A 14,266-nucleotide genomic window follows, 5' to 3' on the forward strand; every position below is an offset into this window, starting at 1 on the left:
GATGCCACACTCTTCTTCCTGTAATCCAGCTTCTCTGATGATCTGCACCTATACTGATTGAATAAGTGTGGTGAGAGACGACAACCCTGTCACACGCCTTTGCTGATTTAAATTCATGCGGTATCCCCTCGTACTGTTCAAACAGCTGCCTCTTGGTTTCATGTATAAGTTCCGAATGAGCACAGGGAAGTGCTCTGGAATCGCCATTCTTCTCTAGGCTATTCATAGTTGGTTATGATCTGCACAGTCAAATGCCTTACCATATAGTCAGTAAAACACAAGTTAGCATCATTCTGCCATATTCCGCTTGCAGCCAAGACCCATATGACATTCGCAATGATACTTCTTGTTCCACATCCTCTTCTGAGTCCAGCCTGAAACTCTTTCAGCTCATTGTCAGTATATTGCTGCAACTGCTGTTGAATGATCTTCAGCAACATTTTGCTGGAATGTGAGATCAATGATGCTGTTCTATAATGTGAGCATTCTGTTGTGTCACCTTTTTTTGGAATGGGCATAGTATGGACCTCTTCCAGTCAGTTGACCAGTTAACTAGCTTCCAAATTTCCTTGCAAGTGCTTCCAGTACTTCATCAGCTTGTTGAAACATTTCAGTTGGTATTCCATCAATTTTTGGAGTGTTGTTTTGACTGATGATTTCAGTGCAGCTTGAACTACTTCTTTCAGCACCAGTGGTTCTTGCTCATATGCTACCTCCTGAAATGGTGGACTGTCAACTACCGTATATACTTGTGTATAAGCCGAGTTTTTCAGCACAAAAAATGTGCTGAAAAACTGTGGTTCAGCTTATACATGGGTCAGTGCTACCCCAACAAGATGTAACATCTCGGCCCCCTGCACCAGGTAACGGGACGAGTGTCCATTATCTCACGAGTGATTGCCGTTTCTCTGCTGTTCATTAAAAGCCCCGCTGACACTGCAGGGCTTTGAGTGTTTGTTTACTCACATCTAACTAATCAGAGCCGTCCTATGACGTGTGTCTTTGAATAAGCCTTTTAAAGACCATGTGTGGAGGATGTGGCATGAATGGATGTCATCCGGTCAAGCCCGACTAACAAAAGGAGGAAATCTCATGAAGCCTGACATAGAGTTAATAGCAAAGTGGGTTCGAGATGCATGGAAGACATTCCAGAAGACATGGTGCGACGTGCCTTCCAGAAATGTAGTATTAGTAAAGCTGTGGATGGCAGTGAAGACTGTGCTTTGTATGAAAATGACAGCAGTGATGGTGATGACGGAGATCTCAGTGAGGACAGCGTCTGTGATGACCTCACACCAGCTGAAGCTCTGCATTGGGATACGGATGATGATGAGGGATCCAGTTTTGAAGGATTTTAGCTTTTTCCATTTTAGCTTGGTTGTTGATTGAGCTCAGGGACTAGCACTCTTAAGGCATCATTGTTGATACCTTATTTGTTGAATCTATTTTCCACTTACTGTGCTGGCTTACTAATGTTAAATGATTTTTGTCCTTTTATTTATGTTTTTTATTTAAAATAAATATTTAAATACATTACCCCACTGGTGTCTCAATTTGTAGTAATTTTATTTTCATTTGTTTTTATTATTGAAACTCACCAATAGCTTCTGCATTTTCCACCCTGGACTTATACTCGAGTCAATCAGTTTTTCTGGTTTCCAGGTAATAATTAGGTACCTCGGCTTATACTCGGGTTGGCTTATATTCGAGTATATACGGTAGATCTTTTTGATAGTGACTTTGTATATTCTTTCAATCGTTTTATGTTTCCTGCATCACTCAGTATTTGACCCATAGAATCTCTTAGTATTACAACTAAAGGCTTGAATTTTTTCATGATTTCCTTCAGTTTAAGATATGCTGAACATGTTCTTTTCGATTTTCTAACTCTAGATCTTTGCACATTTCATTTTAATATTTGTCTTTGTCTTCTGGAGCTGCCCTTTAACATTTTCTGTTCAGCTTTTTGACTTCATTTCTTCTGTTTGCTTTAGCTACTTAATGGTTCAGAGCAAGTTTCAGAATCTCTTCTGAGATATACTTGGATCTTTTCTTCTTTTTCTGTCTTTTTAATGACCTTTCTTTTCTGTCTTTTGCACTCTTCATGAATTATTTCTTGAGGTTCTTCCACAGCTTAACAAGTCAACTATCACTAGTGTCCAATACATCCAATCTTGAGATGTTCTCAAAATTCATGTGGGATAGACTCACGATAGTAATTTGGCTCTTATGGACTTGTTTTCATTTTTTTCAGCCTAAAGCTGAACTTATGCACCAGAGATGGTCTGTTCCATAGTCAGCCCCTAGCCTGGTTTTAACTGGTGATATTGAGCTTCTCCATTGTGTCTTCCCCAGACTGAATTCAAATTCAGTCAGTTTGAATTTTGTGTATTCTACGTCCATCTATTGTTGAACGTCATTGGTTTTTCAAAATTCTATCATGCAATCTCCAGCTTCATGTCTATCCCCAAAACCTTATGTTCCAACTGCTTTTCTTACCTCATTGTTCCCAACTTTTGCATTCCAAATAATTATCTATGCATCTTGTTTGTACACTTGATCAAATTTCAACTTCTTTATCACTAGTTTTTGTGGTTGGTGCATACCGTAATGTGAATAATAGTTATATTTACTGGATTTCCATGAAGAAGGATAGATAAAATCCGGTCAACATTGTACTTCGGTATTGACTTTACAATGTCCTTTTTGACAGTGCAGCATCATTCCTGTTGATTGTGTCATTCCCAGCACTGTAAAGCATATGCTTTTCTCATCCAAAATGGCCAATACCATTGCACAAGGCTTGTAGTGACTATTACCTCTGAAGTGAGCAATCAATTCCTTCATTGTCTGTTCTTAGTCTGGAGGCTCTGCTGGAACCTGTTCCCTTTGGATGAACCTGCTGACATTTGAAATATCAGTGACTTGGCTACTAGCATCAAAGCAACACACAAGTCACTCCAATATGACAAATTGACAAGTGATGGAATTCAGTGATAGTCATTTCAAATTTCTTTCCATTTAAATTTATTAAAATCTACATGGTGATGTATGGATCAATAAGCAATTACATACATAAAAAATAATGCTTGCCAGGAGGGTGAAGGGAAGGTTAGTGAGAAAGGGGGAACAGATTACAAGAATCTACATATAACCTTCTCCCTGGGGGACGGACAGCAGAGAAGTGGGTGAGATGTTGGATGGTGAAGGTTATGATAAAATAATTTATAAATTATCAAGGGTTCATGGGGGATAGGGGAGCAGGGAGGGAGGGGAAAATGGGCTGATACCAAGGGCTCAAGTGGAAAGCAAATGTTTTGAGAATGGTGTGGGAAACGTACACAAGTGCTTGACACAATGGATGTATGTGTGGATTGTGATAAGAGTTGTACAAGCCCCCAATAAAATGATTTAATTATTAAAGAAAATATTAATGCTTCCTATTTAAAACGACCCCGTTGGGAATTTGCTTACCTTCGTCTGCATTTGTATGCTTTATTAGCTTCTTCTCAAGATGGTACATTTGTTCTCTGATTTCAACAGATAACAGTATATTTTTATATCTTTCTACAGCATTATTGGAGATAATCATGAAAAACGGAAGCACAGCTGGGAATGGCCCCCATTACCGAGGCCCATCGGGATGCGGTGTTCAGAACGAGACTCATTGCACGAAGGACAGCAGGTCTGCTAGTGGTGAAAGTCCAAAAGGCTACACCAAAGACCAAGTAGATGGAGTTCTCAGGTAAGAATAAATGTGATTTCCATGTTAGCTATACTTGATGCTAATGTTTTTATGTGGGAACAACTTGAAATGTTTTAATTAAAATTCAACAGACATCGGGGAACTGAACTCTGTTGGTCTCCAGCTTCATGTTCTTTGTGGGATCAATCAGTAATTGACCAGCTCAGGTTTAGTCCTTGAAGCAACTGTACGGTGACACAAAGCTACTTCAAAATACTTTAGGAAAAGGACAATTATTTGAAGTTTTTACTACAGTACACTACGGAGATTGGGATATTGAAAAGAAATGAAGAGGGGGTTATGCCTTATGTAGATGTGCAAATGGGAAAATTAGATAAGAGAGGAAAGTTGAGGTCAGTAAGAACAGCATTTGTCATTGTTCACGTATATTAATAATGGGTGGTTGCTGTTTTCTGTTCATATTCTTTCTTCAAGGATATTTTTGAGTGTAGAGGTGCAAAAACCTTAACGTTCGCTCCCCTTTTCATCTTACTCTTATTATCCTGCCTCATTTTTTTAGTTTCACCTCATGATGCACCTCTGTATACAACAGAAAATTAAACTAAAGTGTAAGGATGAAGAATTTTGAACAAGGATTAATCAGATAATTCTCGAGGCAGACTTACAGTAAAAATGACTAGCTCGAGTAGTCAGATTCAGCCTTACTCTCTTGTGCCCTTTTTTGTTTATTTCTCAAAATTGACTTTTATCCCCCCCCCCTTCCACCATTATTAGAAATAAAACCAAAATACTGAAACAAAATAATTTTCCCACCTTAGGTTCTTAGTTCATTATTTTTTTACTTATTATAATTGTATCCATTTGTATTGAAGAAAATGGATTTATCACCTAGCCTCAATTTTTAAATCAAGTAGCAATACATTTATATTTTGCCTTTCCCCCTATAAGTTTAAATGCTAAAGCTTAATTATAACCTTTTGTCTGAGTGTGACCACATAAGAAAAAGCTCTCTTCTGATGGTATGCCATAGTAAAGACTTTGATTAGCATGGATGCAAGAGAATCACTCTGGGAACATGAATGCTGCTGCGAACCACTTTCGTAAGTGCTGTTCTGTGTCGGACATGGTAAATAAGGAGAGAAGACTTGCTTTCTAGTGTCTTTCAGAAGAAGCTTCTGTAAGGGAAGATACTGAGAGGTATAGGTATTCCTGAAAACCACATCCGAAGTTGTATTTTCTTGTAGGAACTACTTTATGTTAGAAGAATATGTTCTTAGGGAAGAACAAATAAAATTAGTTGTGCTAGATATGATTTTCATTTAGAGTCATTTTGTGATTTTTTTTTCTTCTAAGAAAGGTTGCTCCAAAGAGCTTCAAGTTCATGGGAAATGGAATTAAAATGACTTTTCCTTTTCCATGAGCTTTTTTGACACACGCCCCGTATGCGAAACCTATATGGAGCCCTGGTGGTGTACTGGTTACGCATTGTGCTGCAGTCAGCAAGGTCAGCAGTTCAAAGCCATGAACTTCTCCAAGAGAAAGAAATGACGTTTTCTACTCAGAATTATAGACTCGGAAGCTCACAGAGGCAGTTTTACCCTGTCCCATAGAGTCACTATAAGTTGCCATCAACTCAGTGGCAATGAACTTGGATTTTGGTTTTGTAGAGCCTATATATTTGAACATATTAGAACAATACTATAGTTTTGAAGAATAGCAATCTCTCAACACTCGTGTGTTTTTTTTAAGTCCAACCCCCGCCCATTTTCATTTCTACTCTCAAACCTTGCCTTCAAAGGAAAAGAGAAACAGGCAAGATGTAGTAGAAATAAGGGAGAGCAGTGATATCTTTGTTGTGACTTTGATAGTATATATCAAATATGTATGGTTATCCAAAGACCATCTGGACAGTGGAAAAATGAAGATGGTGGAGGGTCCAGATAACCGGTTGTATGTGGCCAGATGAAGTGGAGAAATGAAACATTAAGGGCGTTTGTGTCTGTTGGCTGCTGTCTTTTTTCTGTGACATTTGATGTAAGATTGTTTTCGGAGAGAAGAAAAGAAGCGCCTGAAAGCTTGAGGAGTGCGGTAGACGTATGGAATCATCAGAAGTGCTCCCTCAGTGACATAGCAGGTCACTAGCTAAAGCATCCGGTGTGTTTTTGTTTTTTGCTTTCCTTATACCCAGGGGATTTTTCTGAAGAAATCCAGCTATCTTGGTGGTTAGCATGATTATGCCAACGAGTTGCTCAGTAACAGTTTGACTCAATGGGGAGAAGCCATGCAATACCACTGCATTGGTTGCATAAGTACCAGGGAGTGTACGGGAAGACAGAAGAGTGGTAACTTTGTAAAACTAGCATTCTGTGAAACAAAGTATGGTTTGTTTGTTTTTTTGAGTTAGAAAAATACGGCATGGACCTGATTTGAGGAAGTTTTTAAGGTCTCATTTTGAAAAGGAATAACTTTTAGACATTTAGAGTATCAGTTTGACATAATTTTCTGGGCTTTCGTTTTATTTTTCAGTTCAGATGTTTTGTATAATTGCTAAATCATATGAATTGTGTGGATTTGGATCTGATTTAAGCTGCAACCCTTTAAAGAAAAGGAATAGAAATCATATGCCAGACCTAGAAAGAAAGTAATCATTTGCGTTAGCGATAAACAAGTACACTAATTAAATTTAGCTTCTTTTCAACTAACCAACTCTACCTCTGAAAGAAAGAGTTACAAAACCCTCTCCCACTGCCCATCCCCCACTGGGAGGAGCCCCAAGACATGTGGGTTAGGAGGTGGGCTGCTAGTCCAAAGGTCTGCAGTGCAAAATCGCAGCTGCTGAGGGAGAAAGAGGAGGCCTGCCCTGGAAAGACTCCAGCTTTGGAGACCCAGAGGCACTTTTGCTCTGCTGTTTGAGTCACCACGAGTTGGAATCAACTTGACGGTCCCCTCCACACATTCTGTTTCATGCTCGTAAGAAATAGAGGATGGATTCTGTATTCTTTTCTTAACTGTGGATCTTCACACAGATATGTTTGGCCGTGCCCAATTATTTACTTCTAGGACATTTATTTTTTATTTTTTTAAACCCTTTGGTGAAGATAAAGAAGGTTTGAAATCTTTTGGTGAGATTGGAAAAGAGGGTTTGATCATTCAGAAAGAAGTTCATAGTAAAAATGTGGCCAACACATGTAGTTGGTAACATGATCAAGGCATAGTCAGTATGAATGGTAATTACGCATGACTGAAAATTTAGGTAAATGAATAGGAGGTGGTAGCCTCTCAAAACAGGAATGGTACTGGGCTGAGCCAAGCTTTTGTAGTATGCCATTTTCCTGCTAGGCCAGCATCTAGCAACTCACTCTGAATAAGTGCACTCAGTGGCATCTCCTAGGAAGGTTCTCACTGATCACAGTGAATTTTTTCATAGAAGCAGTTTCACTTGGACCACATTTTTTGTGATGGCCAATTTAAGAGAATAGTGTATGGCTGTGAAATTTTGTTTCCTGCTCCGGGAAAATGCCTCAGAAGCAGTTGTGATGTTGAACACACCATACAAGGACAGTGCTATGGGAAAAACTCAAGTAGATGAGTGGTTCTCTCGTTTCAAAAAAGATGAAATGTCGATTGATGACAAACCTCGTTCTGTTCATCAACTTCTGGAACGGATGAAAATGTCGCCTTGCCATGCCTTTGGAGCTGTCTTCATCAGGTCAAACTTGTTAAGCAAGCTTTCTATTTTGAGGCTCTAGAAAGATTGCATAACAGTGTGCAACAAAAAGGCTTGATTTGTGGCAGATGGGGGACTGGTTTTGCTACCATAACATTGCATCTGCTTACACAGTCATGTCATTGCACCAGTTTTGGGCAAGAAACAGCATGCCTGCCTCCACACACCTTACTCACCTGATCTCACTCTGTGTGACTTCTTTTTGTTTCCACGAATGAAGAGGGACATGAAAAGACAGCAATTGATGTTATGGAAAAGGTGAAGAAAAAACAAGGGAGGTGATGTCAACGATCCAAACAAATGAGTTTGAAAAATGTTTCCAAGAATGGAATTGGAGATTTGACAAATGTAATGGAGAGTATTTGAAGGTTGATGAGGTTGTTTTGTAAATATATATATACATATACATATCTTGGGGGGGGTGGATTCCGGTTTGGGGGGAATGCCCCTTGTATATTTGAAACATTTCTTAATGCATACTGTTTTCTGGTGATGAGAACTCTGAAGAATTTCTCCACTGGTATATGATCAAAAATTTAGTAAAAGGAAAATATGGTAGAATGGGACAGTAGTAAGTATTCCTGAAATAATTGCTTCTCCTTTCAGCCTATTTTCTCTCTGTAATAATTCTTAGCTTTATCACCATTCTCTGTAGGACTTTAAATTCCAGCCTCCCTCCTTACACTATCCCAGCAAAATCCTTTCCTGAGATACCTTTTTTTCTTGCCCAGCTCTCTGTGTTCTGAAAGTACCAATACCTAATCATTTTAGGGCAGTGGCTCTCCACCTTCCTAATGCGCGACCCTTTAATACAGTTCCTCATGTCATGCTGACCCCCCAACCAGAACATTATTTTCGTTGCTACTTCATAAGTGCAATTTTGCAACTGTTAAGAATTGGGTGAACTCTGTGAAAGGGTTATTCGACACCCCCCCCCCCCCGAAAGGGGTGGCGACCCACAGGTTGAGAACCACTGTTTTACAGGATCCATCCAGTATGTAATGAACCATCAGGTGCATCCAAACCAAAGATGACTACGATTATTAAATATTTACTTATAACTTTATCTCATGTTCTCTATTCAGATAGTGCCTGTCACATTTCTAGCTCAATTTCTTGTCTCAATTTCTTCTACCTTTAGTTCTCTTCTTTCCTAAGTTGACTTTCGGTGCCAACAACATTGTAAAACCATATTCATTGTCATTGGTCTTAACATGACTTTCCATCTATCCATCCATACGTTCATTCATCCAGTCAACTAACCAACCAACCAACACGTATGATAAGGAAACCTAGAAGAGAAGTCAAAAACAGTAGGCAATTGAAGTACCTTGTGATCGTAGTTGAGAGAGAGCTCAATGCAAAGGGCCTTTAGAGTATATAAAAGAGACATAAACTTCGTCCGGAAGAGTTGGGGTTGTTGAAGAAAGGAAGCGCTAAGCTGAGATCTAAAAACTGTAGAAAGTGGCTAAGCAAGAACGAAGGGAGACAGGAGTATTCTGGGCATAAAAAGATTATTTGCAAGCACCAAAATGCTTCCAAGAAAATGGAATGAAACGAGGTTGGGATTTTTCCATGAACTTTGTTAAAGCCCCTGGCGTCAGAGGCAAATAGAAGAGCATGGGTTGTCTAGAGTCTGAAGGGTCTCCTTTATTGATTGTCCTTCTGAGACCGCAAGAGTTTTCAAGTCAGACAAAGTGAAGTTTAAATCCTTGCTAGTGAGGCTGGTCATATCATCCTGTTTAAAATAGTAGGCCTTGCTTCCCATTCCCCATTTTCCTTTGCCACTTTATTTTCCCCAAAATACATAACACCACCTAATATGTACTTTGTACTTTGTATAGTTACTTATTGGCTGCCCCAGGCCCACTTGTAAATTTAAAGTGAATGGAGATCTGTCTGTTTTATTCACTGTTCTAGCGTCAGTAAGTTTTCATTAAAAAATTAAGTCATAGGGGCAGAAGGGTTACATGTCGGTTACAAACCATACGGTCAGCAGTTTGTAGCCACCAGTGGCTCCACAGGAGAAAAAGGACACTTTCTCCTCCCATAGAGAGTTCGTCTCAGGAACCCCCAAGAGCAGGTCTAGCCTGCCCTATCAGTTGCTCTGCGCCAGAATTGACATGATAGCAGTGAGCTTGGTTCGGTTTGGTTTAGTTTTTAGCTAGTGTTAGTTATGCTATGTTTGTCAATTTACTTAACCACTGGGAACTTATGTTTGCTCATTGATTAAGTAAGAGTCTTGGCTACCCAGTAAGGTGTAAATCAAATAATTTGTGCCAAATAATGACGACACAGTTTCATAATTCTCTTGGAAGTCACTGTCATCAAATATATTCTAAAGTACAGATTTGTAAAGTGTTTTAGAAAGTTAATGAGCATTTCATATATTGCCTTAACATCGTAATAGGGTCTGAGTAAGCAGCCTGTAATCAGTTAACAATTCTGCAGCAAAATATACAAATATGTGCCTCCTTTTTGCCTGTGGAAAAATTCCATTATCTTTTCAGACCATTCTCCCATGACTCTGTTGAAGCCCTGTCGTATTTATATTTAATAGGTGATATGAAGACTAGAGTACCTTCCTGTCTGTTCAGGTTAAGATTTTTGCCTCAAGTCAGGTTTTTGCAGTCAAAGAGTTAAAGAATAACTTTCATTTTTCAGAGCTTTATGGATTTTGCAACATGGATATGGGATTGTGGACCTGTGCCTGACACACAGTAGGTGTTCTATAAATGCCTGCCACCCACATTTTTCCTATCACATTGCCTCTGAATACCTCTAGGAGAATGGGTCTCTCTTCAAAGGCAGGGACTGTTCTCTGTTTTGTTCACTGATGTACCCCCGGTGCCTCTGTCTGGGACATAGTTGGTGCTCAATAAATGTTAGTGATAAATATAAGCCATGTCAAGTTCTTGAAATAAAATGGGTGTATATTAGTAGTACTTACGTCTTTAAAGTGGATCGAATTATTACTGTAAAGTATCACAGCGCACACTTTTGTTGAGGTGATTATAAGAAATGGTGTACAATCTTACCTGTGCCATCCCACTTTTCTCCTTGTTCTATAACACACGACTGATGGTTTGTATCATTGAAGGAGAGCTGTTTCATTTATTCAAAAAGTATCCCTTTAAAATACGTTTTTTAAAAGTATTTACTGAGTGCCTACATGTGCCAGGCATTTTGATGGCTAGTAGGTGCAGTAATGAAAGAAGACCTTGTCCCTGTTGGAAAACTTGGAGTTAATCTTGGCAATTCTTTTGCTGCCAGTGAACAATTATGCTTCATATCCTTTTACCTGTTGCTGCCTCTGTCATCAAGCCACCCCTGCATGAAACACATTTCAAATCACCAAGTCTACCACACATGTACGGACACACACGTACACACACACACACACAAAATGTTCTACATGAACTGTGCAATGTAGTGAGTGGAAATTATTGGCATCCAAAAGTATTTAATGTTCTCTGCTCGATTCAGAATATCTCCTCTCTACTTCTGTCAACATTATCAGTCAAATATCTAAGAATATGTAACTAAATTTTAAGAATGTGTTCAGCATAATGAAACAAATATTTTTGAGTTGCTTGGTCTAGTTTATTATGAGATTCTATATTTTTCAGAGAGCAACATAGGCAAATGTTGGCCTGAATTCATGTGATTTACCGTTTAAGCCATAGGCTCACCCATAGGCTCATCCATAGGCACTAACCTATTGTTTTGATACTAGTTTGCATTACATGACAACAAAACTCTTGGGATGTGATGTATATTAATCTTCGGCTGTGATTTATCTGTGAGGATTTGAGAACCTCTTTATGTAGTTAAGAGTGCTGTGAAACTGTTTCCATGCTCTAATTTTAGTGATAGCGTGGGCTGTGTCCTTCACGCACACTTACTATGGGCTTGGCCCGGCTTCTTCCCAGTTGTGATCAATTGCATGAAGGGCAGTCTCCTGCCCAGCTGTCCTGAGACTGGGACGCATTTGGAGGAATGGTCTGGTGTTCAGGCAAGTAAAACATACTACCCCTTAAAAGGCGCAGCGCTCATCTAATGTCCAGACAACAACTCATAGTTCTTGAGACGATTCTAATGAAGTAAAATCTAGACCTAGTACTTGACGTTCGTCCTGGAAATTTACATTGTAACACACTCTCTTGTTCACAGCATAAACAAATGTAAAAATTACTATGAAGTACTTGGAGTTACAAAAGATGCTGGTGATGAAGATTTGAAAAAAGCTTATAGAAAACTTGCTTTGAAGTTTCATCCAGATAAAAACCATGCACCTGGAGCAACTGATGCTTTTAAAAGTAAAGTAAACCTTTTAAAGCAATTTCACTAAGCTCTTTTTAGAATCCATTTTGCCATGTTTCGGAATCTTAAATTCTGCTTTGGACGGGTGCATATAGGAACCGGCGTAGGCAGGGGTCTTCAAAATGTCAGAATAATCATTTTAGTGCAGCTTGGCTTCGCAAAAGCAACATGTTAATCTTAGCAAAGCCTCCAAGTAACTTCCGAATGCTACCCGTGCATGCTTCCTAGTTCCCCAAACGCAGGTGATATGCTGCTTCTGCATGAGCTCCTAGCCTGCTGCCATCTTGTTCTGAGCGAACTAAAAGTAAAATAGAGTGCCTACAAGTTTTAAGTTATTAGAGATCCTCTTGCTCAGCTTTCTTAGACATTTTATTAACTCAGGCCAATTTTTGTATTTCTTATACATGGTTCTAACTAATGTGGGTTTTTTTTTCCTTTTGAACAATTAGTTTCTCTCCTCGTTCCTCTATTTGTCTTTCTCTTCTTTATCTCAGTCGTCTGCATTTTTTGTCACTTTAGTAAATTAATGTCAGAGAATGGGTTTGGTCATTTCATCTGTTGTTACTTATATTTTATTCATCATAGCTAACTTGTAGCTCCTAGTAAAATGTTTCAGTGTTCGATTGTTCATGCTTATAAGTTTGGCATTCATAGAGCTAACATATAATATTTATGGCAAAGCGCTAGAGTCTTAGAATAACAGAAAGGGATATTCATTCTTAAGATGTTCCCAAAAGTTAAGTTATATTGATCTTTCAAACACATATTGTTCAGTTATTTTCAAAAGAGCATTTTTCTTGAAGTTCCCAGTGACATAACATGGGGAAGTTATCCGAATATTACAAGAAAAGCAGCGTCCAAGTGCTGCTGGTGGCAGCAAACCAGTGCTGGCTGAGGACCTTCATCGGGGCTGCCTGTGCCCTGACTTAAAAGTTGCATTTTAAAGTACGGGGCAAATTTTTTATATTCAAGACACTAATTTCTAGATCACCTTTCCGTCAGCTCAGTGACTATGTATGTACATAAAATTGTGCCATTATTTCGTTTAACTCAAATACATGCCTTCCATTATTAAACAAAAGCGACATAGCTAACAGCACTCAGGTTGATTTCTAAATTACTTACAGTTGGAAATTTTTCAAATAGAATAAATATTTATTTTTGCTTGTTTCACTTCTGGAGTTGAAATTCCAAAAAGTGTTTAGCTTCCATAAATAAATATGAAGTACTTTGCGTATATGCAGTCACCGAGTTACTAGGTTAAGTAACCAAAATCTTTGAATAACAAATTTCTTTGCCTTTATTCTACCTCCGCTACTCCTCTAAATTTTACTCACTTTATAAACTAAAAGCATTTCATTTAACATGTTGGATGCTTTTTAAATGTTTAGAAGTATTTTGTCAATGGATTATTTACATTGGAGAATGCTATGGTAATCTGCTTCCATAAAGATTTACATCCTTGGAAACCTGGCAGGCCAGTCCTTCTCTGCTCGGTAGAATTGCACTACAATAGCTTAGTTTGGTTTCTGCCAACCGGTGGGATGAGGGTTACTCTGATAGCAGTTTGTAGCCTGCTAGGTGATTTCAGTATTAATTCTTGATTATTGTTAACATTAAGTTACTTCTTTCTCCCACTTCTGTATTGAAGTCATGTTAGCATTATTGGTACATTAAATGTGTGTACCTATATTTCTACAGAGTGTGTTGCATTTTGAAGAGGTGAGCAGTGTGAATGTCATCCCAGGAAGCCAGCTAGACTCTCAGAAGGGGTTTTACAAGGTAGTTATGCTTTGGTGTGGTACATTTCAGAGCTTTTTACTCTGCTTTGCAAGTCTCCAAACTTAACTATCATTGTGCCTGGATAGAGCTGTCTCTGGAGGAGAGGCTCGCATTATTCAATGCACAGGAGGTTATCTGTAAATCAGAATGCCAATTTACTAATCCCAAAGAGGATCAAAATCGGGAGGTAGTTGATGAGCCCAATTTTTTATTCAGTGGAAATAACCTAGCCAACTCAAGTTGTAATCCACAGAAGCTTGATGAGTTAAGGTAGTTAATTAGGAGATGTTACAGCTAGTGTCATCACACAGTGATGGCAGTTTGCAGTCATTCAACACACTGGATATTTGAATTCTCTCATTTTGTTTCTAGCCACTCAATCTTGACTTTCAGCTTTGGCATACCAAACAGGTTGTCTCTAATCTGTTTATCATCTGCATAGTGTTGTCTTCTATATAAAAGTTAATATTAATAAAGCACAGAAGATGGGAAATACTTGCTTTGCATTTTCTTCAAGAATAAAGAAAGGGAGAATTGGTTTACAGACTTAAGTTAGATAGAAGAGACATTTGTATGTATTTTAGGAGTCTATGGAGAAATAGAAGCAGATAGGTAGATACATAAGTAGGTATATATATATATGTGTGTATGCTGTTAGATGCCGTTGAGTCCATTTTGATACTTGACAGCCCGCATGACAAAATAGACCATCCCTATAGGGTTTTCTA

The 14,266-nt window shown here is 38.6% G+C and overlaps 1 protein-coding gene across 2 annotated transcripts in view; it reads left to right on the forward strand.

Annotated features, from left to right (window-relative positions):
- Positions 1 to 14,266, forward strand: part of DNAJB14 (DnaJ heat shock protein family (Hsp40) member B14) — a 43,095-nt gene that overhangs the window by 14,057 nt on the left and 14,772 nt on the right. For both annotated transcript variants that reach the window (XM_075543990.1, XM_075543992.1), the window contains exons 2-3: positions 3,574 to 3,745; positions 11,607 to 11,752. In XM_075543990.1, the coding sequence (XP_075400105.1) occupies positions 3,574 to 3,745; positions 11,607 to 11,752 (318 nt within the window). The remainder of the gene's footprint in view (positions 1 to 3,573; positions 3,746 to 11,606; positions 11,753 to 14,266) is intronic.

Source organism: Tenrec ecaudatus, chromosome 3 (genome assembly GCF_050624435.1).
Source record: "Tenrec ecaudatus isolate mTenEca1 chromosome 3, mTenEca1.hap1, whole genome shotgun sequence".
NCBI lineage: Eukaryota > Metazoa > Chordata > Mammalia > Afrosoricida > Tenrecidae > Tenrec > Tenrec ecaudatus.